Source organism: Harpia harpyja, chromosome 10 (genome assembly GCF_026419915.1).
Source record: "Harpia harpyja isolate bHarHar1 chromosome 10, bHarHar1 primary haplotype, whole genome shotgun sequence".
NCBI classification, from domain to species: domain Eukaryota; kingdom Metazoa; phylum Chordata; class Aves; order Accipitriformes; family Accipitridae; genus Harpia; species Harpia harpyja.
In genome coordinates, this window is record NC_068949.1 from 17,432,725 (window position 1) to 17,460,185 (window position 27,461).

The following is a 27,461-nucleotide window of genomic DNA, read 5'->3' on the forward strand; positions in this document are numbered from 1 at the left end:
CTGATATTGACTTTTGAAGGACTCATCTTTCTTTGTGTGAACTCTAAGAAATCTATCTGAAAAATAAATGGCATTTAGTTTATATTAAGTATTCAATCTGTTTTCATTTTTCTTTAAACATTCTTTTTCTGGTCGTCATGAAAGAGCAAGACTGAGAATCTCCAGCAACTGAAGAGGTTGTTGAAATGGTGGGGATTGGAGAGGGAGCAATTCAACAAAAAACTATTTCAAAGTCACTCCTGTACAAACCAACCTGGATGCTGCAGAGAGAGTCAGCAAAGGACTTGCACTATTGTTGTTCAGTTTTATCTCCTGATCGTTATTCAGGCTTGTCCCCTGGAACAAATTACTCAGGCCAGCCACTCTTCCCTTCTGGATGGCACGCAAGGATTGTCGTCGGTATTCATCCCGGGCCCTGCGTGCTTTGTGGCTCCTTTCCTCATCTGCAGCTTTGGAGCGGCGCACTGGGTGGAATGAATAGGAAGGATGGGGAGGAGAGACTTTAGAAATACAAACAGCCATTTACCCCTTTCCTTATACAACAACTTACTATCTTTATTCCTTATATGACCTGATTTTAAGAAGGTATAAATGACAACGCACTATCAAAGAGATAGCTAACTGGATGGCTTCCCTGGTGCTTCAAATACAGGCCCAGCACTAGATGACATGTGCCAGACTTGAGCTATCAATGAGTTGATCACTGGCAATAACTGAGCCTCTACATACTGCGATTACATCTGACACTTGCTTTGGCTGTAATAAGAGAAATTCTGCTTGAGGACATCTTTTCCACTGGCAGCGCACCAAGTTTTATGTTTCAAGAGAGAATGTTAACTACTGCTTAAAATTAAGTCTGTGTTTAACAGAATTCTCTGCAACTATGCACATAACTAGAACTGCAGGAGCTACTCCCGAAACTTACAATTATAAAAACTAACATGTAGGTCACACTTTTTGTTGCTAATGTTGCTTGCTTTCTGAAAGGCAGATGCTATCTTTGTTGTGGTACTTAAAGTCACACAAGTCTCCATCTTGAAAATTGCAGTCTAAAAATGGTTTCAGTAACAATGGAGAACTCAGCAGCCATTGGAAAGGGCACGCTGATGCTATGGACGGGGTTGTCTCACACTTGAGTCTCTGAAATTGCATATAAAGAACCAGAATCTGTACTGGAAAATTTAATACACACCTATCAATGGCACTGACCAGGGATTTACATATTTCCATAACCTGAAATGAGGCTGCTCCTCTGGCCACTGCAGGTCAGGCATCTTTCACTAAAGCTTCTTCATTTTAAAACTAATGTACTAACAATCCTGTCTTCAAAATGGTATAACTTAAATGCACCAAGAATTGTACTGCAAATATTCATAATCTATCAGCTCTTTTCTGGTGCCTCAAGCCCCATTTTGATGATTTTTCTGAGACATAAATAACTTCAGGCAGGCAAATTATTCCAGTGCAAAACAAACCTTTAACATCCAGTGAAGCAAATATTAAAGAAGCAAGCTATTGCCTCCAGTAGCAATTATCAATCCTGCCATGACTATCTTGGCTTAGATCATACCCAATTCATAAAGTGCACACATTATTTCTTACTCTACTGTGATCGTACCTGTGACTAGGAATGCATGATACAAAACCAGACAGCTGCATTTCATTAAGTTGTTTGCATGCCACTGGTTTACACTCCTGATTTAAAGTAAGCAGAAGTATAAATGGATTTGTCCAAATTATGAAAAGGTTTAATGAAATTAAGAAATAAAAGCGCTCAAAGCAAAATGAAATGAAATAAAACCCTCTGGGCAAATAAGGGAAATAGAAAAGACCTTTAAGTTTAGAGTTATATAATATTATCGTAAGTAGAAAGATATACAGGACTAAAAGCTCATTAAGACAGCGTAAAAAACAAGTCATAGATGCTTCATATGTATACAACTGGCAGGAATTCAGTTTCATTTAACTACATACCCTGCAGTTTTAGCTAAATGCAGTAACAAACAACTGTACAGCACAGATAATGTGAGTAACAGGTTTTACTATTATCCTCCAGGTAATTTTTAAGCATAGATAATGTCATCTAAATATACTGTTTCAACGGGTCAAGTATATTAGTTACAAAAATTCTGTGATTTGTCCTTTGTAAAGCCACTCAGTAACGGCTGCTTCAAATGTGGACTTTGTGCTTGCAACAACTCGAGAGACAGCAAGGAAGATAAGTGTAATGCAGCTTGGTAAGACATTTAGAAACCAGTCATTGTTTGTCACAATCACAGTATACATATCGAGGGCAGAATGTCTGGAGCTTTCTGGGATTCTTTTCTACTGATGTACAGGCTGCCTGGTAATGAAAAAGGCAAGGTATCTTCATGCCCCACTTTCCTCAGCAATAGATAACTCTTTTCAACAGACACTCCTGCTGTATTTGTGCTAGCTAATAAATCTATACCATCAGAAGCCAGTGACATGGACCACATTTTCCCAACCTGTACCAAATTTTAATATTTCTTATCACAAAACAATGGTGAGAGGTAGCATAGTTTGCAACTGTCAAATATTAACATTCAGAAAACTTTCTGAAAGGTTGTATGACATGAAGCCTTCCCTATCCATCCACATATATGTATATATGTTTACATATTTGTATATACCCATAGATGTGTATATGTGTCTGTATATATGTCGGGATAGGGAAGGCTGCATGCCATAGATGCCTAAATGCATGCATATAGATTTTATATATATACATATACAGGCATCTCTTTCACATCGTGAAGAATTTTTATTGAAATTTCCCAACTGAGGTATCTGAAGAATTGTATCATTGACCATAGGGACGCATAGGGTCTCTTAACCCTTTTTTTTGTTTGTTTGTTTGTTACTGGAGTCCTGATTTTCTCCCTATCCCATTCCTTATAATTATTCCCAGAAACCTCTTTCTCTTCCCTCACATTCGTCTATCTTTAAGAATTCTCTAGTACAGCTCCTACTGTGGATCTGTGGTGCTATGTTACCCCAAGTTTCTTTTAAAACTCTCTGACTGGTCAAAGGACTTTGTATCAGGTAAATAACCAAAGTCACTGGCACCAATAACTGGTTTTGGTGACTGGAAAGAGTATTGTGGATAAAGACTCATTCAGCCATTGTGGTCAGGAATGTACAAAGTCTTCCCTTACACTCCAGACAAGATGATATGTGTCACATGAACTGTCCTCCCTTACCGATACCTCCTACAAATTTATATATCCTGGGAAAGTCACTCAAAGTCTGAAGGTAAATCTGGACATATTTCTGTAGCAGGTTTTTCTTAAAATAGAATTTAATCAATATTCATATTTCTCTCTGACTCTGAACTATGTCCCTAGAAATAAGAACTTTATATCTGGATCAAGTGTAGCACAAATATTCTGAGATCGAAGAAGCCACAAATTCTGCATTACTTGTATTTCAGGACACATCATAGCCTTTCTCACAATAAGAAAGCAAAAGTAGTCAGGACTTCTAGTACTGTCTTAAGCAGGAACAGATTACTTTTCTTGACTGGCTGCCCTTTTACAGTAAATGTGCTTCTGGCATGACCCCTGTGCAAAGCATTAAATTCAATAGTCAGTATTTTCCGTAGGGAGACTAGATAACTGAATAATGTCTTCCATCCTTAAAAATCATCACCATAGGTCCATATACCTAGCATCAAGAATTACTACAAATAATAATTCACATTTTCTTCATCTTCCTTTCATATTACAGAATAATGTCCGGACTGACAAGTCTGGGAAATCAGGAATTTGATTGATTTGTCAAGCTCGCAGGAAATCTACAGTTCAACCAGTTCCCATAAAGTCCGTCTCCACTACTAGTATTCTTTTCAGGTGTTGGTGATCATAACAACATGTACATCCTCCTTCAGCACTTGTAAAATTAAGCACACTTCTGCCCTGATGGCACTGTAACTTTTGTAGAAATGCCTGAGCTGTTTATATAGGTTAGGTGCCAATGTGACTGTGGCTGCAGGCCAAAAATGGGTTACCAAACCCTCCTGGAAAACTGGTAAAAATATCCAGACCGAGGTCTGTGCTGTCACGATTATACAGTTATCATTAGTAGAAATAAATAGTTTAAAGCCAGCTTGGACATGTGTACATGACCTGCAGTGTGAACATACTCTAACAACAAAGAAGAAACCACAAAGCTCGTGTATGCAATAGCTCTTATGATCCTCTAGGTCTTAATTTGAGTTTGCCTTGTTTACCTTGAACAGTTTACAAGAACCTGTTATTCCTCTATGCTAACCTAAGTTGTCTTTTGAGTGACAATACAAGATTGCCTTTTATATTTTCACTTAGGATTGGGAAATCCCTATTAGCAGTCCTGGTAAAGTTCTAATACCAAATCTTTTGATACAGTTGAGGATTAATTCATGCTGTGCTGCAACTGAACGTGATCACATCATTTGTGAAAGACTAGGAACTCTCCATTTTGTATAATCTATTTTGTGCTTTTGAAGAGCTGTGAGTTACAGTCAGAGCTATGTGAAAGCAGAAAAAACCCCATGTGCCATGAATATGCATCCTCATTTTTAAATTATTTTGTTTCAGCTTTACGCTTGTTAATAATTCTTGGAAGCTTGTTTATGAGCAATTCAAAATGACTACTTAATAGATAAAATTCAATCTTCAAATTTTCTGAGTGCACATACAAATCGCACGGTGTTTTTCCGTTTCCTAATTGGAAAATAATTTCCCACAAATACTCTGCAATATGGCTCCAGTTCAGCAATCTTCTTATCTGAAAGCATGTGAATAATTCCATCCCTATTCAACAACGCACTCTGAGACCTATTGAAGTTCAGTGAGCACATACTTAAGGTTGAGCACTTGCTTAGCTAATGCATAGCCAAACTGGGGACTACTCACTTTAAAATCCAGCATTTTATCAAATGCTCCTGCCAATAAACTCACTCACTTGAATTTCTGTGGAAGATAAGTACCAAATGAACATAAATTCCTTTAAAATCCAGACAAAAATAAATTCATAGACAAAGTTTTTAGAAGAACATAAAAAGATAGCAATATAAAAGAAGCTATAATGAGTCAGCCTGGTATCCTACTTCCAACAGAGACCAAAAGTGGGTGCTTAGGGAAAGGCATAAGAATAGATCAGGTCACTCAACTCTGTTTACATTTTTACTGGTGTCTGAGCACTTCACTGCTTGACGCAGTTTGCAGGGGTTCGTAAGTGTACTAACAGAATGCCTTTTGCAATATTCAATCAGATGAATATTTATGCTACAGTTTTTCCTACTATCTTTTGCAGATTCCTTTTCTGCTCTCACAGAGGGAGGTCACGCTTAGAGACTGTGATATAGGGTATTGTTTATTGAATACTCTAGAAACCTAACAAAATGGAACAGCCCATAGAAAGGTCCAAAACTAAACAGAATATATACACTCCTCTATTCAAGCTTAGCCTTAGTTCTCACTTCTCAGTTTCAAAGAGTAAGAGCTTTGAACAGTGGACTCTTAATCAGTCTTTCCACTATTCATCTTCTCATTTGCCAACCAATATACTTGCTCCACATATTAACTCACAACTAACTGTCCTCTAAAATACCCCAACATATATCCTTTATATGAAATCAAAGTGTATAATTGCTCTTAAAACATCATTTTTTTTTCTTTTAGTACTGATTTCTCAAGTTATTCTACATTTGTCATTTAGTATATTAAAAATCACCAAAACTATGTATTTCAATTAACACAGTGGTTATATGGGCTTTTATTTGGCACAATCAGGCAAACAGCAGAAGCAAACTGAACCGAACAACAGAAACTAATATTAGCAACACTTCGTTTATTGCCTTGGCAATAAACAGCTGAGGGATAATGTGATGAGAAGAGATGAATTCTCATCACATTCTAAATTCCATCTACTAAATAAATTAGTAGTGTCATCAATATCATTGCTACATTTGCTCTCCACAATAGCTGCTCTAGCACTGCTGCTCCTCTTCAGTACTGACCCCTCAGTACTGTTGAATATGGAGGGCTGACTTCAAGGAGGTAAGACACAAAGAAGCCTGGCCTTGTTCCTAATGGGCAATATGGTTTCCATTGCAGGTGTGTAGAGACAAAAGATGTTAATATTACATCTGCTTGTAATTCTCTTATGGGTTCATGCATTTATTTATTGCTTAGAAAAGATGACAAGTGGATACCTTTGCCTAACTGGACTAAATTTCCTCTCGGTGTCCCAAAGGAGTATTTGAAGACAAAATTAAAGGATTACCATAAAAATGAAAAAAAAGAAAAAAAAAGAAACCTGGAACTGAAATCCAAAGTGAAAAATCTGGTGAACCTGAGCTACTAGTTCATTCCACAGCAATTTCAGGTGTTCCCACTTCCAAAGATTCATTATTGCCTGTCTGCTGGAGGTTCTGGCTTCTGCAGCAAAGTTAAGAAAAACGGAAGATGTTAACATTCCTCAGGAAGCTCAAATGCAAAGTCTGATGGAATAGTCTAAACCAGCCAGGAACTGGTTTCAGATAAGGCACTAAACACTGCATCTTCATATCTTAAGTTGTCACACTCATTTGCTAATGGAACACAGTTCTAAGCCCTCAAACCAACTGGGATAAATTGAGACACTGAGATAAGCATAAGAGGATAAACAAGGATGTGATACACTCTAGTCATTAGTCTGCAGTTAGTTTAATGCTAAATCAATTACTGATAACAACATAAACTCTGGCAGCACAGAATTTATAGTATGCTGCAAAACCCAGCTGTGGTGCCACCAGCTAGAAGGTGCTGAGCTTTTCTTTTGCCCGTGCAGCACTATTATTGGTGACCAGGCTGGATAGCTTGAAATCCTGTGAGCTGCAGTCAGTCACCCTTTTGACCACAAGCAAACAGATCTATAGGTATTGAGGGACACAGACTGGAGGCGACAGAGTTCCTTCAGAGCATACAGAACACTCCAAAGGTTACACAAGAAAAAATACTGGTGGTAGATTATATCTCTCAGCATATGATGCAGTTGAAAGTGTTTTGACAGACCAAGAATGCCATTACAGAAATCATGGTCAAAACCTTTCGTAGCTTATTCTTTTCCTCTCTGCCTTCTCCCACAACTCCTCTATTGCATTTCTAGTATCTGTCCCTGAACAACCAGCATTCCTTGAGAAAACTGAGACAACAATTTAAAACCTCGGTTACCTCTTTAATGCAATAGTAAGAAAATGATAGCTGGTTTTAGTAATGTTTATAGTATTTTGTTTTATTGCCAATTTCAGTGTAAAGATAGGCTGAATTTTTTTTTTTTTAACAACATGGTTGCAGATATATTTTCTTTCCTTATCTATCATCAAAGAAATGCTAAAGTACATAATACCATCCTCTCTGCTAGGTTGCCAGCTGATGCTAATTGACGATGCCTCATTTTCTACAAAACTAAAGGGCTTTTTTTTCCCCAACTCGTTCTGCTCTTAAACACCCAAAATACAGAAAGCTAGTTTTCCTTTCCGAATAAACACATACACCAGGATTTAGATAATTCTCCAGAAAATAATTACCTTCTCTTTATTGATAGTGTAATATACAGAGGTTTTATTGATCAAAAATGAGCGTAGCCTGCTATGAGCTTGGAAAATGGCACCAGTGTATCTTATACAGATTTAATTCATGTTGTACAGAATGATTCACTATCACATCAATTCCAGGTAATAGGACTTCAGTAATTAGTCTTCAGGAACTCCTGAAGTGATGACTAAAACCATAAAACAAACTCATTGCATATTTTGAAACATTTCTTCTACTTCTGTCAGGAAATAAGTAACACTACAGCAATATTTTTTTCCTACTTCATGAGGTATTTCATGCAACACATACTGACTATCAGCTCCCTAAAACTCCATTTCTAGTATTAGTTGATGAACCGTTGTGTCATATATAATTAATACAATAACCCCACATGAGCTAAAACTTTCCAATCATTACATTTCCTTTTTCTGCAGAGTAATCAGATCAGTATAGATGCGGGAAATAAAAAATATTCTTCCCCCAACAAAAATGCACAATTCTTATTGCAAACAAATTTCCTACTTCTAAAGCCAACTATACAATAGACTCCAGATGGAGGAGATGTACATTTTATTCACAATAACCTATTAAGTCTTATTTACTAGTAATGTGGAAGTTTACTCACCTACAGTATGTGTGTATACATATATAGTAATATATTTGTTCTGTTCCTTATAGGCTTTTAAAAATCACTAACTTTTTTTAAATTAATCACAATGATGATATTAATAAAGAATTACAGGGTGGCTAAAAAGGAAGAGTACCTCCATAGAGGGAGATCATCATCATAAGCATTTTTTTCAGGGCAACAATCTAAGTATTATTTACTGTAATCTTTTGAAATTAAGTGAGTTTCAGTGCTGCTACCATAGCTTGACCCCATCACCATATGGAAGCAATTAAAATACAGATGAAGACAGATTTTACCTCTCCAGAGACAGCTGAGGACAAGCTGTTGAAATAACTGTGTCCAGAATTATTATTACTAAGCCAAAACTGTTAATTAATTACATTAGACAAAAATTAATTATTTCAGTCACTGTACACAAAAAATTTTCTATAAGGCATTGACATGGATTCTTACTCAGAAAGAAATCTGAAATTGGTAAACTCACAGTAACTTCTGTTTGTAAGGTCAAGCTGGTAAATTCCTGCAAAATAATATAGCATTTTGTATTGCTCTAGGTAGAAGAGATTTTCAGCAGCTCCTTTTTCCATTCTACAGGTCTCCTTTTATTTGCTTTTAGAAATACATTAATCCTGTGAAGGTAATTTTACTCACACTGTTCTTCCCACTCCTGGTCATCGTCACTGTGTTGACTATGCTGCTGAGCTTGCTTGAGGCTCAGATACAACTCTTTTGCTCGGATTTCTTCCTGCTGCCTTATTTGTTCTTCGCCCTTTTGTCTTTCCTCTTCTTCTCTTTTCTAGGCAAAATGAAGTAAAACAGAGGTGACTAAGGAGGAAGAACGTGCCAAAAGTTAGGACACTGCTTCAGTTGCTTCCTCCCACAGAGTAGCTATGTTACCTTGGACAAATCACTGTCTCTTCCAACTTCGGGTTTCTCACCTATCATAACAGGCATAACAGAAGTTTCCTACCTCTTAGGAATTTCTGAGGGAGGTATGTTTTGAGCTGCACAGGTATCACAGGAATAAGGAACATGTAAGTATCTAAGACCTGAAATCCATACGGAAAACATTTTTTATTACATGGCACCAAAGCCTGTGCTATCCTGCAATCCATAAGTAATGCTCATTTTAAGTTCACACGTACTTCCACGAGAGTTATCACTGTCACTCAAGCAGTATACACATCATCTACAGAATCTGTAGAATTCGGTAACTGATTTACTGGTGTTCTTAGTTTCGCAACTGTCACTATGTGTCATCATAACTAACACAGAGAATAATATTTTCCAAATACCAAGATCATTACATTCTAGAAGAAAAGCCAGATCCTTCAGCACACACTAGTCACTTTGCAAAATGTAGCTACGAGTAACATACAAAAAAGTTCCCTTCCAAGGAGACCTTCAAGGAGATGGAAAACTGATAAAGATTGCCTCTACAGCTGGCCTTCCACACACTAGCAATAACATAGGAGCTTGATTAGTGCAGAAATAGGAGTCCATATCTGTTTTCTAATAAATCTTCCCAATTTCCTTAGGTAGCAAAGCAGCAGATTTAATTCATTGTTCAATGGCACCCCCCAAAAACCCCAAAACTGAACTTCATGAAATGTTATTCATATTATTGAAATAACTTGAATTATGAATAAGAACAGTCTTTTATTTAATTTTGTAACAGAACCAACGCTATACCCTTTTGGGTAACAAACTTATGGATAAGAATTTTGTTATAAGTCACTGAATAAAATCACCCTGAATTACTAACCTAGTTACCTAACCTAAACTATAAGTAAGGGAAGCCCAAAGTAGATTGTGACTTGTTACAAAATGTTAACCCTATCAGATTTCTAGGGTGAAGCAACTGACATCCAGTTGAATAAAATCTGGTGAAACTATGCTTTTTATATTAGGTGGTTTGGGGGAGATCTTTGGGTCTTCCTTAAATAACTTTTGTTTACTAAAGGTCAGAAGTGGTATTTCATAAGATCTTTGCATTTTCCTAACTTTGCTCCCTTTCAGTGGGATTTTAATGTTTCATTACAAGGGGACCAGCAAGAGTTGGGCACAGGAAAAAAAACAACAAACAAAACCCCAAGCTTATTTTAAATTGGAAAACAGTATTCTCAAATGCACCAACACATTCTATCAGTCAGCTGAGCTGACATATTTGAGCAGATGTTTCTTAACTACAGATTTTGTACTGGTAATTTCTTTTTTTTCTTAAGACATGGTATGATGTAAATTCTGAAAATTATGTTCAGATGGGAATGCTCCTGCTCTGTGATGGGTTAACCCTGGCTGGATGCCAGGTGCCCACCAGAGCCGTTCTATCACTCCCCCTCCTTCTCAGCTGGACAGGGGAGAGAAAATATAACAAAGAGCTTGTGGGTCGAGATAAGGATAGGACAGATCACTCACCAATTACCGTCACGGGCAAAACAGACTCAGTTTGGGGAAGCATTAACTTGATTTATTACAAATCAACCGGAGTAGGGTAATGAGAAATAAAACCAAATCTCAGAACACCTTCCTTCCACCCCTCCCTTCTTCCCGGGCACAACTTCACTCCCGGATTCTCTACCACCCCCCCAGCGGCACAGGGGGACGGGGATGGGGTTTACGGTCAGTTTATCACACGTTATTTTCTGCCGCTTCATCCTCCTCAGGGGCAGGACTCATCACACTCTTCCCCTGCTCCAGCGTGGGGTCCCACCCACGGGAGACAGTCCTCCATGAACTTCTCCAACGTGGGTCCTTCCCACGGGCTGCAGTTCTTCACGAACTGCTCCAGCATGGGTCCTTTCCACGGTGTGCAGTCCTTCAGGCACAGACTGCTCCAGCGTGGGCCCCCCACGGGGTCACAAGTCCTGCCAGAAAATCTGCTCTGTGGGCTCCTCTCTCCACAGATCCGCAGGTCCTGCCAGGAGCCTGCTCCAGCACGGGGTTCCCACGGGGTCACAGCCTCCTTCGGGAACCCACCTGCTCCGGCGTGGGGTCCTCCACGGGCTGCAGGCGGATATCTGCTCCACCGTGGACCTCCATGGGCTGCAGGGGGACAGCCTGCCTCACCATGGTCTTCACCATGGGCTGCAGGGGAATCTCTGCTCCGGCGCCTGGAGCACCTCCTCCCCCTCCTTCTTCACTGACCTTGGTGTCCGCAGGGTTGTTTCTCTTACATGTTCTCACTCCTCTCTCCGGCTGCTGAATACCCCCGTCCCAACTTTTTTTCCTTCTTAAAAATGTTATCACAGAGGCGTTACCACTATCGCTGATTGGCTCGGCCTTGGCCGGCGGCGGGTCTGTCTTAGAGCTGGCTGGTATGGGCTCTCTCGAACACAGGGGAAGCTTCCAGCAGCTTCTTACAGAAGCCACCCCTGTAACCCCCCCCGCTACCAAAACCTTGCCACACAAAACCAATACATGCTTTCAAAGGGGAATCACACATATTTAGCTTCCTTTTTATTATATCATATTTGTGCACTGTGAACTTTATGGAAGGGCATATTTACTAAGTTTGAAAACAAACTTTCATCACAGCAAGATTCACAGCATGACCAAAACAATCCATGGTCTATTTTAGTAAGTACTACAAATATGAGTGGAGAGATTTAAAAAACGGGGCCAAACTCTGACTTCCATTATTCTTTAAACATAGTCTGTGGGTCCAGGACATGCAAAACTGAGCTTTCATGATGTTGCTCATAAGCCTGCAAAAAGTAACTTGCATGTCTTTTTTTTTTAACACATAGGTTCTTCCTGTTCAGTGTTTGAAGATGCTACTTACATGAAAGTTCACACTATGTATATACGTTCATTATAATTCAGCCTCTTTTTAGGCTGAAAGGGGCTGAACTATCCAAAAGCTATATTAATTCAGTAAAGTATATATTAATTGATTAACACTTCCCCTACAGTAAATAGTTCGTATTTTATAATACATTGCAAAAGTACTCATTTGAAGGTTGTCTGTCCTATCTTAATACCTGCCAGGGCACAAGTACCAAAAGCAATCTGAGTACAGTAATATGAATGTCCAAACAATGTTGTTGTTTAATGCCCCTAAGAGGGACTCATGCACATTTTCCCAATGGTGAAACACGTGTCTGGAATATCTATCTGGGAAACAGAAAAAAACTTTTGTCCACCATGGGGAAGGAAAGGCACTTTTTTCTCTCCTCCCCTCACCCTAGTTCTCTCTAGATCTGCAGAAGTTATCTGTTGTTAACCAGACATCTAGAATTAAAGGAAGGTAATTCCAATTCTTCCCAGAAGACAGCTTTCCAAAGCAAACAATATTGCTGTTTGCAACCTCTAGCAGCTCAGTGAGGGCCAGAAGCAGCAGAAGAAATCAGGACTGTTTGGTTGTTCTGATCATGGATCACACAATGGCACGTTTAAGGAAGAATGACAGAAAGACTGAAGAGCAGTAAGCAATTTCGCAGTGACGAGCAACACCATCTTCAGAGTGGGAAAACAGAACAAATGCAAATCTCCATCCTTTGAAAGAATTCAACCACTTTTCAAATTCAACCACTCTTCCAATTCAACCACTTTTCCATTTCCCTAAGTAACATAAATCAACATTTCTTGATTTAGCACAGCTGAACTCCACCAGTTTACACCAGCAGAGGATCTGTCTTCTTGATAATACAACAAATCAAAACACCTGAAATATTGGGTATTAACAGTGATGCACTTGTGTCCTGGTTTCAGCTGGGATAGAGTTAACTGTCTTCCTAGTAGCTGGTACAGTGCTGTGTTTTGAGTTCAGTATGCAAAGAATGTTGATAACACTGATGTTTTCAGTTGTTGCAAAGTAGTGTTTAGACTAATGTCAAGGATTTTTCAACTTCTCATGCCCAGCCAGTGAGAAAGCTGGAGGGGCACAAGAAGTTGGCACAGGACACAGACAGGGCACCTGACCCAAACTGGCCAACGGTGTATTCCATACCATGTGACGTCACATCTAGTATAGGAACGGGGAAGTGGGGGGGGGGAATCGCCGCTTGGGGACTGGCTGGGTGTCGGTCGGCGGGTGGTGAGCAATTGCACTGCGCATCATTTGTACATTCCAATCCTTTCATTATTACTGTTGTCATTTTATTAGTGTTATCATTATCATTATTAGTTTCTTCTTTTCTGTTCTATTAAACCGTTCTTACCTCAACCCATGGGTTTTGCTTCTTTTCCCGATTTTCTCCCCCATCCCACTAGGTGGGGGGGGAGTGAGTGAGTGGCTGCGTGGTGTTTAGTTGCTGGCTGGGGTTAAACCATGACAACCTGTGTAGTGAATAATAGTTCCATAACACACATGATGAACAATACATCAGGCTGCTCTTATTTCTGAGAAAGAAAAGCATAGTATTGTTCTTCAGTCAATTTTAATCCTAGTATCTTTGATTATTTCTAACATCATCCTCCCATTGTTATCTCCTGAGTCCTAAAAAGATTAGTTGAGTGGACAGTTCATTATTTTTGAAAAGTCAGTGCTTTTAGGAAGTACTCGCTTCAAACCCCAGCAGCTTCTTCAGAATAAAAAAAAATAAATTAAAAAATAAATTATCTTTTTAAATACCCCATAGAATTAGGGATTCCATATTTCAGTTGCTAGCAAATGGCTCTATTCCTTTCTTGGAAAAAGTATGCAATCGGCTATTCTTTACTCTTATGAGGAGAATATTTATTCATTTAGCTTCACTACCTAAAAAAATCCAATACCTCTAGGCTATCTTTCCAGGAAGATGGAGGGACACAGGGGTAATCCTAGGTTATCAAAATGTTTTCTATTCAACATCTCAAACCACAAGGTTTAATGGGGGGTGGGCAATCAAACTCACAGCAGTTTCCCTGAATCACACAAGAGTTTTATCACAAGTTTGGGTTTTTTAAATGTAACTATTGCTGAAGCATTTGTAGTAAAAAGGTGAAAGCATCTAAAGAAAAAAACCCCCAAACTAGAATTCAGGTAGAGTTTGAGTTCTTAATCAAAACCAGCAATACCTACTAAGAAAACTTTACCATTTTTTTTGTCGTTGTTTTTTGTGAGAAGGAGGAGATTTAAGTCAAAGAAGAGACAACAACTACAAAAAAAACCTTAATGCTGGCACTTGATTCTGAATTCACAAAACTTTTTGATATGATTTTCCTTTTTAAAGGAAGAAAAATTTTAAATTCTCTTTACTCAAATTAGCACATGGATACATGTGCAAGTATATTCTACAACTCCTTAAAAGTATGTGTGAGGAAAACCAACCCTTGTTAGTATGACACAGGAAAGAAAAGTCATCCTTTTGGCAAGTATGAGTAAAAAGTATATGTTTGTATTTAAAATGAACAACAACTGATCTTCTCACATTTACTCCAGTGGAAGAATACAGCAACCAGTTTATCTGCTTCTCCCCATGAACCCAATCCTGCACATCAGAGCTAATGGCCCTGAAGAGCTATAGTAACCTACAAACATCACCTTCTGCCTGACAGTTGAGAGAGATTGTACTGTGTGCCATGACCCTTTCAGCTCTTCCAGAATAATTAGAAAGGTGACAATTCAGTACGTAGCTGCGAATTGCCAAGAAAAACCAACCTGCTGCAACAAATCACACTGGCAATTCAATAGGCAGCAGTAATCCTCTCCAGCTTTAACTCCACTGGAGAATTTGAACATGCTAAATAATCTTATCTAGCCTCTGGCAGTTGACCATTTACCACAAACTTGTTACTTGTTACTGTAAACATGTGTCTCACAATGTTTGATAGCTTTACTACAGCCAGCTCTAAATAATATTTAATATTAGCCATGGTTAGCTTCTGATGTTTCAGTCCAGTGCAGATGAGAGGAGATTAGGTCAGCATTTAGTTTTTGCTCCAGAAAGATTCAAAAAATACACTGAGGAAAAGCCAAAATACAGCAGTTGATTTTTTTACAATGGAAAACGGAGCTCTGGCTGCCATGGCCCTTGGGGTCTCTCTGGGGAGTCTTGCGGGATGCAGGGCAGCTGAATGACTGCCATCCTGCTCAGGGCAAAACCTACAAGACGTATTTGTTACAGCAGTCCTCTCCAAAGCAAAGGATGCCTGGGATTCCCTCAGTGCTTCAGGCAGGCGGGAAGTGTCTTTGGCAGCCCTGAGAGCTGCAGCTCGTCGGCTGCATTACAGCTGCTGTGAATCTCCTGAGACCCCTCAGCAATCACCCCTGAGCCAGGGCAGACACTCGGGCTATCTGCCACAGAGCTGAGAGCACAGCTCCTCTTCAGACCTGAGCCCGCAGGACTCCCTGCTCTGAGGAAGGGAATCTGGAAGTCCCAGGGTCCCTAGCTCCAGGACAGCCTGCTCTCAGCAAGGCTGATGCAGCAGGCCAAATTCAGAGATTGGAGTTCTCCACAAACCCACCTGACAGTTTCTAACAGGGCTGTGAGTAAGTATCAGCAGAAATACGTCCAACTCCTTCCCAACATTTTCTGAGAAAATTGCCTCAGAAAAGAAATTTTTTGCAGAGACATTATTTTCTTCTCTACTACCAGCGTCTCAAAAGGAACACCGGGTTTGCATCACTTCACTGTGCATGTATTTGTATGAAATGCAGTCAAGCTTTAGGCAGAAGAAGTTAGTTACGTTTCAGGCATGGATATGCCCTAGGACATGCTATTCACACATGGCTCATACAGGGAGATAACAACATACTCTGATTCACAAAGATCCTCTTTTAGATGAGACAGAAAACAAAGCTAAGGACTATTCCTGATTGGGAGAGATCTGAGATTTATTGCATGTGCTGGAGCAGACTCTGCTTGGGTAACTTGCCATAGATCCAAGTTGCCATAGATAAAACTTTGTCTCTGGATCTTAGGGACTCTTCATGGCTTGAATTCCTGATATGTAAACTATCCTCATTAGTGGCTCTGATCTTCCCATTTACCCATGGAAAATATCAGAGCTTTCCTAGTTTTTACTAGCGATCCAGAATAAAGACAGTGGCTGCAGCAGCACAATCATCACTGATGTCACCGGGGAAAAGATTTTTCTTTAGAATTAATATCACAGTTCCTCACAAGTAGGACAGAAAAACCTGAGGACCTGATTCCCAGCAGAAGCTAACAGCTGTCTCATTTCCAACATTGTTTAAGAGACAACTGCATAGAAAAAACCAAGTTCTGAACTATGGTCGCACAAAGGAAAACAAAATGAAGTATTACTGAATTACTGTAATTGCAGCTGAATGAACCCAACAGAGGCATTTTCAGTATGAACTGGGTGCCAAACCCCAGGAAGAAGCTGTTGTCATATTCCTGGATTCTAAATATGCTGTCCTTGGGAAAGAGTTTAGTGTTTTCTTGGCACAGCAAAGCACAGAGTTGAACTTACAGCTTATTTGCACTTAAAGATAACAGGCCCACTCAGAAGTGCTTGATGCTTACTGGGAGACAAGATTTTTTTTCAGATCAGGACAGAATGCTCACTGCTATATCATAAGAAGCCCATAGTACTGTAAGTGGTGATGGTAACATTTTACTGTATTCCTAAACTCTAGACTGGCAGCAATTGTCTGAAGAATCAGGTCCACAGCACTTTTGGGCACAGTAAAGCACTCAGATATGCATTGAAAGCCCATCCAAGTACACAGGACTGAAGTCCTGAACTGAAGCACTAATTATTCTGTTCTTCTCTGAAGGCTGATTCTAAACCTGTCTTCTTTGATGAGAATGGAAACAGCCAGGACATAGAAACTCTTGGATCCACACCTTAAAAAAGCTCACTTCACTCACCACAATCCCAACTGGAATTAAAGGTCATGAACTTGCATTAAAAAAAAAAAAATTGTGAAAGGAATTATAATGCACTGTTACTCTCTTGTTGCCTATCAAGAGAATAAGGATTATTTCTCCTTAAGTGCCACTTTCATTAAAACTCCTACTAAATATTTTTTGATGCATGAAGAAAAACAATGCCCATAAAAGTTTATATGCAGCTTTTGGTTAACACACATTTCATCTCCCAAGGACTTTTTAAGAAGCAATCCAACTTTACTGTCAACTGTGCTTATAGTACTAAATTTGGCAGGTATCTGGTGTTGTCATACACACAGTACTTTACTATTAATATTCTCTTGCTTTATGTAAACAACATGAAGAGAGACACAGCTGAGAGAGTATCTCTGTTACTTCTAAATGCAGCTGAAGGATAACACCCACCCCTGGCTGGCTGACACTTATACCTTTAATTTGCCCTAGCTCTGCACATTGTTCAAGACTTTTAGTGACAGAAACTGATAACAGTAGGAAATTATGCCTATGATCTCATAGCCTTTGTGAATTAGCAAAAAGATTAATGATAGTAATTGGCTCTCTTATTTGTCCTTTGCAATAGGTGCATAAAAGAATAGCTGTCCTTAAACTGCATAAATAGAGCAGTCAACATTTATATTCTAGCACCATAAATTAAAGGCATTTCTGCTTAAGAAACACCAAGGAAAGCAGCACTTTTCTAATAGCGCTGGAAAAGGAAACAGAGATCATCATTCACTTTGATATGTGAGATACCATTTATCTAGTACAGACAGCCCTAAAGTTCCATGATAGGTCAAGGGGAATAAAAGCATTTTAAAAAAGAGTGTTTGTGATACAATCTAGTTAGAAATTAAACACATCAGCAGAAAGAACAGCGTTTCAATCTCCCAAGTCAAAATGCCTCAAGAGGATGAAGCTTTAGCAGAGACTGAACTTTTTGTACCCCAGTCTGGAGACCACTTTAAACACGGTCTGGTCATCATCACAGAAGGATGATTACCTACGCATTAAATATTTTAAACCTATTAAAGGGGGCTTGCTAGCTGATCTGCATTTCATTCCACACCCTGAATCATTTACAAAAGGTACATTTCTTCATGATTTCAATGATCGCAGTCACACATGAGTAGATTCATTAATTCATCTTTTTCCCAACACGTTAGTTCTATTCACCTTTTGTAGTTGGAGGGAGATGCCAGAAACATAATTTTCCTATTTTCCTGTCTAGGTACCTTTCCACTCATTCAACTTGTAAATATTTCATGTACTTCCTGTACATGACAGAGAGGTTAACAACTCCCCCATATTAGCTTGTGAGATTCACTTGTCTTTGAAATGCCTTTACTGTTTTTAAGTAGTTCTACAGCACTATATACAAGATCTGCTCTTTCAAGACCAAGTAATAGATAAGCTGCTTTTCTGAGCAGCAAAGGTGTGGTATTATAGTACCAGGGATCAATCCTGCATTTGGGTCTCTGCTGGTGGAACCCTATGTTAGTCCAAGTCCCTCCTAACAGATCTCAAATTATAGACCTAATTGAAGACCCAGGGCTGGAAGTTTAATTAGCCTATGTTGTTGTATTAATACAGCAAACGCTGAGAGCACACTCAATGAAGGGGCATTTAAAAAATAACCACTGCATAATATCTTGTTTCCAAACTCATTTTTGAAGGCAAAGAGTTCATTTCTGCTGGGTCTTGTCTTAAAAATTTTGGTCCATTTCTTAAATTTTTGCAAATATTCTCTTCAAATGCTTGATTTAAAGGATCCTGTTTCTTTGATAAAATAAAGATGTTGGCAACTTTATGAATAGGGCTAAAGAAATCCTGGCCAAAAGTTAGTACGTGAAATTCAAAGTAGAAACTGAACCAAATTCTCATCTCATCAGTGCAATTCTTGCTCCTACCAGGCACACAGCTGGGTGGAGGATACCTGCTCACTTCCCAAGAAACAGTGAGAACACAGATCACTCTGACATTACCTTTCCATCAATATGAAAATGAGCAGAATTTGGTGCCATTCCTTTCAAATTGTATCAGTAACTGAAAGACTACTTTTCCATAATAGAAAATTAGGACTGCTGGCCACTGAAGTCTCACAGTTTGCTTTTTGAAAAAGTTTCTTTGAAACAGAGTAACAGTGAGCTTGTGGACATTTACCCCATCAAGTGCACTGTACATCAGCCACAGAGATGTAAGTGAATGGGCCTGTATCAGTCTTTGTTCAAGAGGGCTTTGCTTTCTGGAAAGCAGAGGAAAGAGCATTTAATTAGTTGCTCTGCTCATTATTCATACATTAATAAAGCACTTGAAAGGTATAGTTTCATTACTCATTGACATTGAATTTCAAAGGCCCTGTTCTCTCCTATGAATTCAAATTAATTGTGCAAAGGTGAATCCACAACGTTGTGCAGAGGAGGCTACAGGAAGCGCCCTTGCTTTGTGCTGTACAACCAGCCTCAAATCCCAGGCCCGCAGTTTACAGAATGACAAGTAACTTGCTGACTCTAGTTTGTAATCAAACTACATAAATTTAACACTGAGTTTTTCAGCATTCCTCCCATCACAGAGGGACAAAGGGGGAGTCTATCTGCACTTTCCACACCTTTAATCACCATCCCAGGAAGGGAAAAATGACATAGCAAGCTGTCAGCAGGGGAGAGGCGTATAGACAGAACTTACTGGATGCAGATCTCCTAGGAGTCGTATTTTGCTACAGGCTTTCTCCATGGAAACCCAGCCTCACCAATCTTGTGCAGTCCCAGAGTGCACATCCCAGACTCAGAAGACTGAGATAATTTCTCTGCATGCTAAACCAATTATATTATGTTTTCTCATTTTAAACAAGTTTTTATCTTTATAAAGTAATATGAAAAGGGTAGAGAGAGGCCTTCTTTTTCTGTTTAGTTTTCAAATTGTTATTTTCAACAAGAGAATGTGAAAAAAATATTATTTCAAACAAACATTAAAATACTATAACTGAGCTCGTAGAAAATTCATTATGAAGTCAATAAAAATCAGCCATGAACTTCTCCCAGCAAAGCCAACTGGACTTATCCCATGTGTTGAGTAGCAGAAGGATCCTCCCCCCTCATTATCTTAAAGAAAGTAGTGACAGAATTTTCAAGTTAAATATGTGAACAACTCATCCAAAATACACAAAACATGTTCAAGCAAACTAACTTAAAATGAGACATTTCACAATTGTACGTTTTTTTCCCCCAGTATGATTCACTCAGCACAGCTGACTGAACAATTCTGTTAATGTGTGAGCTGAATAACCAGTTTGATTGTCCTGACACTTTTGAACAAGATATGTAATTTTTTCGCATCACTCTCCCAGCTGTTATGGTGAACACCATGTAGCTATTTGTATATTCCAGGATGAAAAATTACAACTCTGGGTTTCAAAGCTGATTAATAAACATGCACTGAAGGTGACAAGAACTTTGAATCTCTATAAAAACACTACTAAAAAAGCTAAATTACTCTATGCAAACCTTCAGTTCCTCCTGAATTTTTTCCTCCTCCAATTTGGCAGCTTTCCGATCTTCTATTTCTATTTTCCATTTTTCTGCCACTATTCTGGCTTTTTCTTGAGCCATAGCATCCCGGAATTTCTTTGTAATTTCAGCCTCCTTTTGTCTCCTTCAGAAAAGAGTTTGAAAATAAAAATAATTTAAGACACTGATTATTTTTTTAAATCAAGGATCAATACTTGCTCACTGGTTGCAACAAATAATTAGCATAAGACTTCATGGAAATGTACAAGGAAAGAATTAAAATCTATTTAACAAGAGACCTACCACAAATCAGATTTGAGGAAACTATCCAGAAAGCAGACATTTTCAATTTTTGATAACTGACTAATTAAAATAGCACCTCCTAAATTAGAGAAGCACTTCTTGGATGTCTTTGAGTCATACCCTATATTTTTCCTTCCCTGGCCAAAAAAATAGATCTGTCAGTCTAGCAAAGCATGATTGGGAATTTATTGTCTCTCAAATATCAATGTGAATGTCTGCCAAATTCTTACAATAGATTGTTTATTAGTAATGACAATGTAAAAGGAACGCAGAGCACAGGTTGAAGCTTTTAATCCCTGCTTAAATATGCAATCACCATAAGCAAGAAAAATCTGGTATGAAAAGGAATAATATAGAATAATCTGATATTTAAACCGTCACTTTTCAGTGCTGGACTACAAAAGGAAGTGCAGGAGGTAGGTGGCCTACTTCCTAACCATATCAAGCATCAAAACACTTTTGACTCTCTCCCAAAGCTGGAAGAGGCCCTGCTGGAAACACCAGCATAGCACTTTGTGTAATCAGTTTCTGAACTGCTGGGATAAGAATTAATACAGGTGATATGCAGATAAAACCAATTTCAAAAAGGATTTTATGTACCAAATGCCTATTGTGGGCATAGATGTGTGATACAACAAACATTTCTAATCTAATCATCTCAAAACCAGATTGTTTCATTTTTATTTATTTACAAACTGGTCAATGGTTTAGCAAAATTCCCAAAAGAAAAAGGTTTGCCTCACTTTTTTTGTGAAAGAGGGGGTTTGTTTTTCAGTTTTCAATAAAAATAAAATTACATTTTTCATGTGCTGAAAAATTACCAAAACAAATGAAAGCAAATGTTCACAAAACATACTTACCCGTTTTACCCACCATTACCTGCTGCCTTTCTACAAGGCCATGTCTCCCATTATGCCAAGTGGACCCTGAATTCAGATTCTTAAATCCTCACCATAGTTCTTCTGCCTCCTTCTGTGCTTGTTGCCTGGCTCGCTCTGCTATTAGCTCCTCTGATATCTGTTCATATGGCTTGTCACCTGGGGCTTCTCCCATAACCCAGACCCAGACCTCACCGTCCTTCCCACGTAGCCACTGCACATGTTTGCCATTACCTGCAACAGCCACCAAGCACAAACCAGATATATAAATACTGGTTCAAATTCTTACATAAATATAGATGAAAAGATGGGAAATCTGCAATTTAGAAACATTAAGCTTGCAATTACCATTCAGAATAAAACATTACTGAGAGGTTGGATGAAATCTTCAGATTTGACCAATCTATCATGCTGTGGCAAAAAAAAGGGGGTTGTACGCTCCAGATCACACAATCTTTAAAGACTCACTGTCCCACAAAAATATGGAATTATTAATTCCGACATGTATTTCCCAGAATTTAGGTATTACGATCCCTTTTTAATTGTTTTATTTTCTTGCTTCACTCAGCAGATGAAGAGCATGGCAAAAGAGATGGAGCAACAACAATAACCAGTGACTTTATGTGACTAGCAATGCTACAGTGCACAGAGAATGTCGATTGTTGAGCATATAGAGACTTCACTGGAACCCCTGCAAAAAATCCAGAAATTTCCTGCTCCCACTGTGCAAAGGGGGAGTTTCAGAAAGCCTGCATACTCGGAGCACACCACTCAACACTGCAGAGGCTTTTCTGTTCAGGTCGGCAATTGAAAGGGATTAAGTTTCTGGTTCAGTTTTCATGAAAGACACCACGCAAAAATCTATGGTTACTGTGTTGACAGAGTGATTTTAAAAACACCAGAAAAGCCTGAGTGCTCGTTACAAAATAGACTACATTTGGTGAACCTTCATGTCCAAGAACCAACTATAGGGTTCCTGCTGACTACAAAAGGCACTAGATTAGAACCTATCTGAATACATTTTAATAGTCACATACATTACCTTAGTATGGTTTGGTCTTTTCCTTCTCCTTTTATATGTATAACTAACAGGTATTTTATGCGTTTCAGAGGTTCATAATAAGGAATTGGTAGAAACAGCTCTTATGCATCCATTTTCATGTTTTATTTCTTGTAAATTTGGTGAAACTGTTCTTTACAAAAGGAGACTCTACCACAAAGACCATTTCCAAGATAAACAATGGATTTATTTTAAAGAACACAGACTAAAAGGCCATAAAGGCTCAGCAGTTCATCTCACTTCTTGTATATTACAGTCCACTAGATTTCACCCTCTTACCCAAATATTGAGGTTAGTAAATTGTGCGTTGCCACATAGCTTCTAAAAGGCATTTTTTCTCATTTGAAAATGTGAAGAAATGGACAGTCTGCCATTTTCCTAGGTTGTTTTTCTCTGATGTTCCCATAAGAGTTAGAAGAAACCTGGTCCTATTTGAATGGCCAGTCTTTGCTTCCGCTCTTTCTACATCTTTCTGTACAAGCATCAGCTTAGCTACTCTCACCTTCAACTACCTGTGATAGGACAGTATCCATTTAACCAGATTAAGTTTCCCAATGCAAAATCAATAAAGTGTTTTTGACATCCCAGGCTGAAAGAAGAAAACTGCAGGAGGGAATGAAGCGGGGCTGTTGACAGCAGGCAGTGCCAGTGCCAACCCACACTCACAAGTGTTGACAATATGAACTGCAGGCAATCAACATATCAGATCTCTCAATGAAAGCTAATATTCTATATGAAATTTGAAAATGTGATTTATATGAATTCCCAGTGTTGGCCTAATGGTACTGACTTCAAGACGGGGGGGCGGGAGGGAATTTAAGCTAATAATGTTTTCCTTCAATAAGTCTCAAAAGCATTTGCTCTTTCACAGTCTATCAGATTATGTCTCAGGTTATAAATGTGAATGTATTTTATTCTGGTTCCTAGTGTGTACATTTCTGTGTTCCTATCAGCACAACATTTATGTCGTATTTTTTGGATACAGCATTTGAACACCATCTGCTGAGAACTGACTGCCCATATCAGTATTTCCCTGCAAGGTTTTCTCCTAATGCATTTTATAGTAAAGTATCTTGGAAAGTATGGAATGATTTCCCAGGAGTACTGATCCCACCTAACCAATGGCAGCTTTAGTTTTAAAAGTGGCCCATGTCCTTTTCTCTGGGAGGAATCTGGATATCCTAGTTGTTGCCCTTTATTTAGTACTTTAAAGAAGCATTGCAAACAACATGCCTCATGTTAATTTTCTTGTATCATAAGTGGTAGATACCAAATATTTCTACTGTTCTGAGACAACTTTACCACTATTGCTCATTTATGAGCTTACCAGATGGAAAGAGAATTAAAAAACCTTTTTCAGGTAAGCAGACAAATTTTATCTTTGCTTCTTTCCAGGTTTTCTGTGCCAAAGAGTTACTCATTCATATATTTCTCAGAGGCACAACTTATCCATTACTACCCAGCCCCATAAAACAAATAGTTCATTTGTAGACATGTCTTGAGAAATTATTCTCTGTCTTCCTTTTAAAACAATGGATGCCTCTTCTAAAGCTATGGACAGTAGATGTATAAACTTTTTTGAAAACATCAGTGTAACATATTGTTGATTCAGCACTAACTACTGTCTGCAACAGTACAGTATACTACTGTATATGCATCCATAGTTCAAGTTGAAAGATAATAGCAGTATCAAACAATCTGGCAATTTTAAGCTTCAGTATTAAACAGACAGACCTCCAGATGTACAATTTTAAAACAACTCAACTTGAGCACATATGCCTTTATTCAGGTTTTTCTTTAGAAAAAGAGAATGCCTCCTTCACATCCAACCACCCTTTCTATTTTACTTCAAGAGATGACTCCCATGCAAATCTTCCCTTAAACTCACGCTCCCATAAAGTTGGAGATGGGCTTTACTGTATAATCTGATCATGAAACTTGATAGATTCTTAGCACAGAATAACATTCAAAAATGAGTGTGCAGGAGAAAAAAGCAGCTTAGGGAGAAAATCTGGCAATGTGAAAACGGAATTCCCGTCATAGAAAAAGTCTTTGCAGCCTGCAGAATCAAGTTCACAGTGGTCAGTGTCAGCTCTTCTAGGCTAACGATACTGGACTTGCACTTTTAAACTGTAGAACCAATTGCAAGATCTGAGCTGAAAGTACAGAACATTATTTTCCTTAATATTTTTAGGAAACTAGTGTTGCCTGCTTTGCGAGCAGAGAATGACTACCATTGAGGGCTGATTATAATAAAATAATTTCTGCTTTAAGATGCCTCTCAAGTATTACATTTTTCTGCAAAACAAGATATTCTGTTAACACACTTCATTTCCAAATGAAACAGAAATAGAAAAAAAAAAATAGGAAAATTCAACTAAATCTAAAAGGAAGAGACAGGTCCTGACTAAACAAATCTAGGTGAGAAAGAGGCAAGAGAACTTCGTGTTTCCTGTTCAGAAGCAGGCTTCTGAGCCCAGTCACAAAGCCTAATGCAGAGTCAGGACATAAAAATTAAATCTCTTGAGCCCCAGTCTTGTGCCTTGACCACAAAAGCACTTTTCTTTTCCCGGAGAGACTGTGGCAGGCTGCAAATAATTACCATTAGGAAGTAGTGGACATCAAAATTAGTCTACATTGGAGACTAGAAATGAAAGTGTTTTAGAAACAAACACTGCTTTATCAGGGAAATGTACTGAATAATTTACCAAGTCTTTTCCATCTCTACTCTTCAGACCAATGATTATTGGCTGTAGTATTCTACCAGTTTTTTTGTCTAAAACAACTCTGTAGCACCACAAGAAGGCAACATTAATTCTTGCAGTTCTTTTCACTTTTAGCTCTTCCACGAGTTAGTATCTCCCATGGAGTTCCCCTAAACCTACATCTATACTGCTTTAAGACAAGTAAATTGGTTTCTGGGTATTGGTCCTTACTCCAGACAAATACAAAATCAGGTATCTCAAATTTGCAGCACAAAGGGATCACAGTGAAAACTTTCTTGGAGACCTACAGCCCGAACCTATAGCAACACAAATTTGCACGTATAAACACACACAATCAAAAATAAGACCAAATCATGTTTACTATTTGTTTGTATTTACGCAGTCAATTCTATAACAGCAATGAAAGTATAAAACAATGCCCTAGAGAGCAATAGTAAACTCAAGGCGCTCTCCTCTAAGAATTATTAGTCTCTACCAGCAGCACTACTAATCTCATACACACACAGAGTGCTGGAGTGCAACCATAAGTTGTGCTATATAGCACCACAGGCTGCTATTGGCCTTTCTGCTACCCTTAGGAAGTCCCTGGTGTAGGCACGGTACCATTACTGTCAGGGCTGAATGCTGCCAGAAAATACGAACACTGCCAGCCACCTTAGGAGAACGAGAAAAACAGCACCTGAAGGTGCATGGCAGGGGGAATCCTGGCTGCGCGCAATGCTCAGGCTAAATCAGCCTTCAATTCCAATCAGCTCAGACTTCCACACTGTGACTAAGGCTTAAAAACAAATGGAGTTAAACAAAGGAGAACTGGGCCTTTACACTGCCTCTGCTAACCGGGACAGAGAAGCAGAACCACAGAGCGCATTTGGGTGTTTTATGGGGTTTGGGGTTTTGGGTTGGTTTTTGTGATTTGGGGTTCTATCTGGCTTCATTTTCACACAGACTTCTAATTAAAAGCACTTTAAAAATAACAGTGATCAGGTTATGGAATGGAATCAAATGGAATACTGCTGGAGCCAGCTTCCTTCCTCCAAGCTTGTTCACCATTGCTTTAACAGTTACGGAATCCCTAACAATTCCCATTTGTCATCCATCTCCCGTGTTTACATGGAAACTACTCCAAGGACCACTGGAGGCCTCATTTGGTGTCACGACTCCCAGCTGTGCTGTCACTTGACCACCGTCTGCCTGCTTAGTCCAGCCAAATGATGGAGAGCACCAAGTAACCCTGACTGCCTTTCTGTCATAGGGAATATTACAGGCTGTGTCAAGTGTAAATTCAGAAAATCAGAAGATCACTGATTTATAATCTGAGAAACATGGAATGGCATTCAAAGTCTCCTGAAACTTTCTCAAAAGAGCCTGCTATTTCCATGAAAAGTCTTGTTTCTCTGAGGTTGGGCTTCCCACCATAGTCCTCCTGCTTGGAAGCCACAGATCTCTGCAACAGCAATTGACTCTCCTTACTCGCTGGAAAGCTATGTAGTTATACAAACATCCTTTGACTCTCTCTTTAGAAAATATTCCTTTTGTTTTCTCTCTCTGCACTAGAAAAAGGCTCCTGAAATTTATTCTGTATTTGAAATAGGCTGCATGAACATTCACTGCTGACATCAAGCTGATCAGCCTGATCTACTTTTGTCATTCAGAGACAAAACGTAGCTTGTGGAGATTGGTGTGTTTGTAGGGTTGAGGGGTTTTTGTTCTTTTGGAGTTTAGATATCTGGTATACTTTGGTCTAAGCACAATGTGTTTTACATGAGGTTTCACCCTTGACTTTCTGAGCAAATGATTTTAATGGCTTCCTTAAAGTATGTCGTGGTTTAACCCCAGCCAGCAACTAAACACCACGCAGCCGCTCACTCACTCCCCCACACCCAGTGGGATGGGGGAGAAAATCGGGAAAAGAAGCAAAACCCGTGGGTTGAGATAAGAACGGTTTAATAGAACAGAAAAGAAGAAACTAATAATGATAATGATAACACTAATAAAAT

The 27,461-nt window shown here is 38.9% G+C and overlaps 1 protein-coding gene across 1 annotated transcript in view; it reads right to left on the reverse strand.

The window, feature by feature from the left end:
* Window positions 1-27,461, reverse strand: part of SH2D4B (SH2 domain containing 4B) — a 71,403-nt gene that overhangs the window by 35,003 nt on the left and 8,939 nt on the right. Inside the window, exons 2-5 of the mRNA XM_052800089.1 lie at window positions 21,753-21,912; window positions 20,495-20,642; window positions 8,863-9,007; window positions 254-464 (exon numbers count right to left, since the gene is read on the reverse strand). Coding sequence (XP_052656049.1) covers window positions 254-464; window positions 8,863-9,007; window positions 20,495-20,642; window positions 21,753-21,912 — 664 coding nt within the window. The remainder of the gene's footprint in view (window positions 1-253; window positions 465-8,862; window positions 9,008-20,494; window positions 20,643-21,752; window positions 21,913-27,461) is intronic.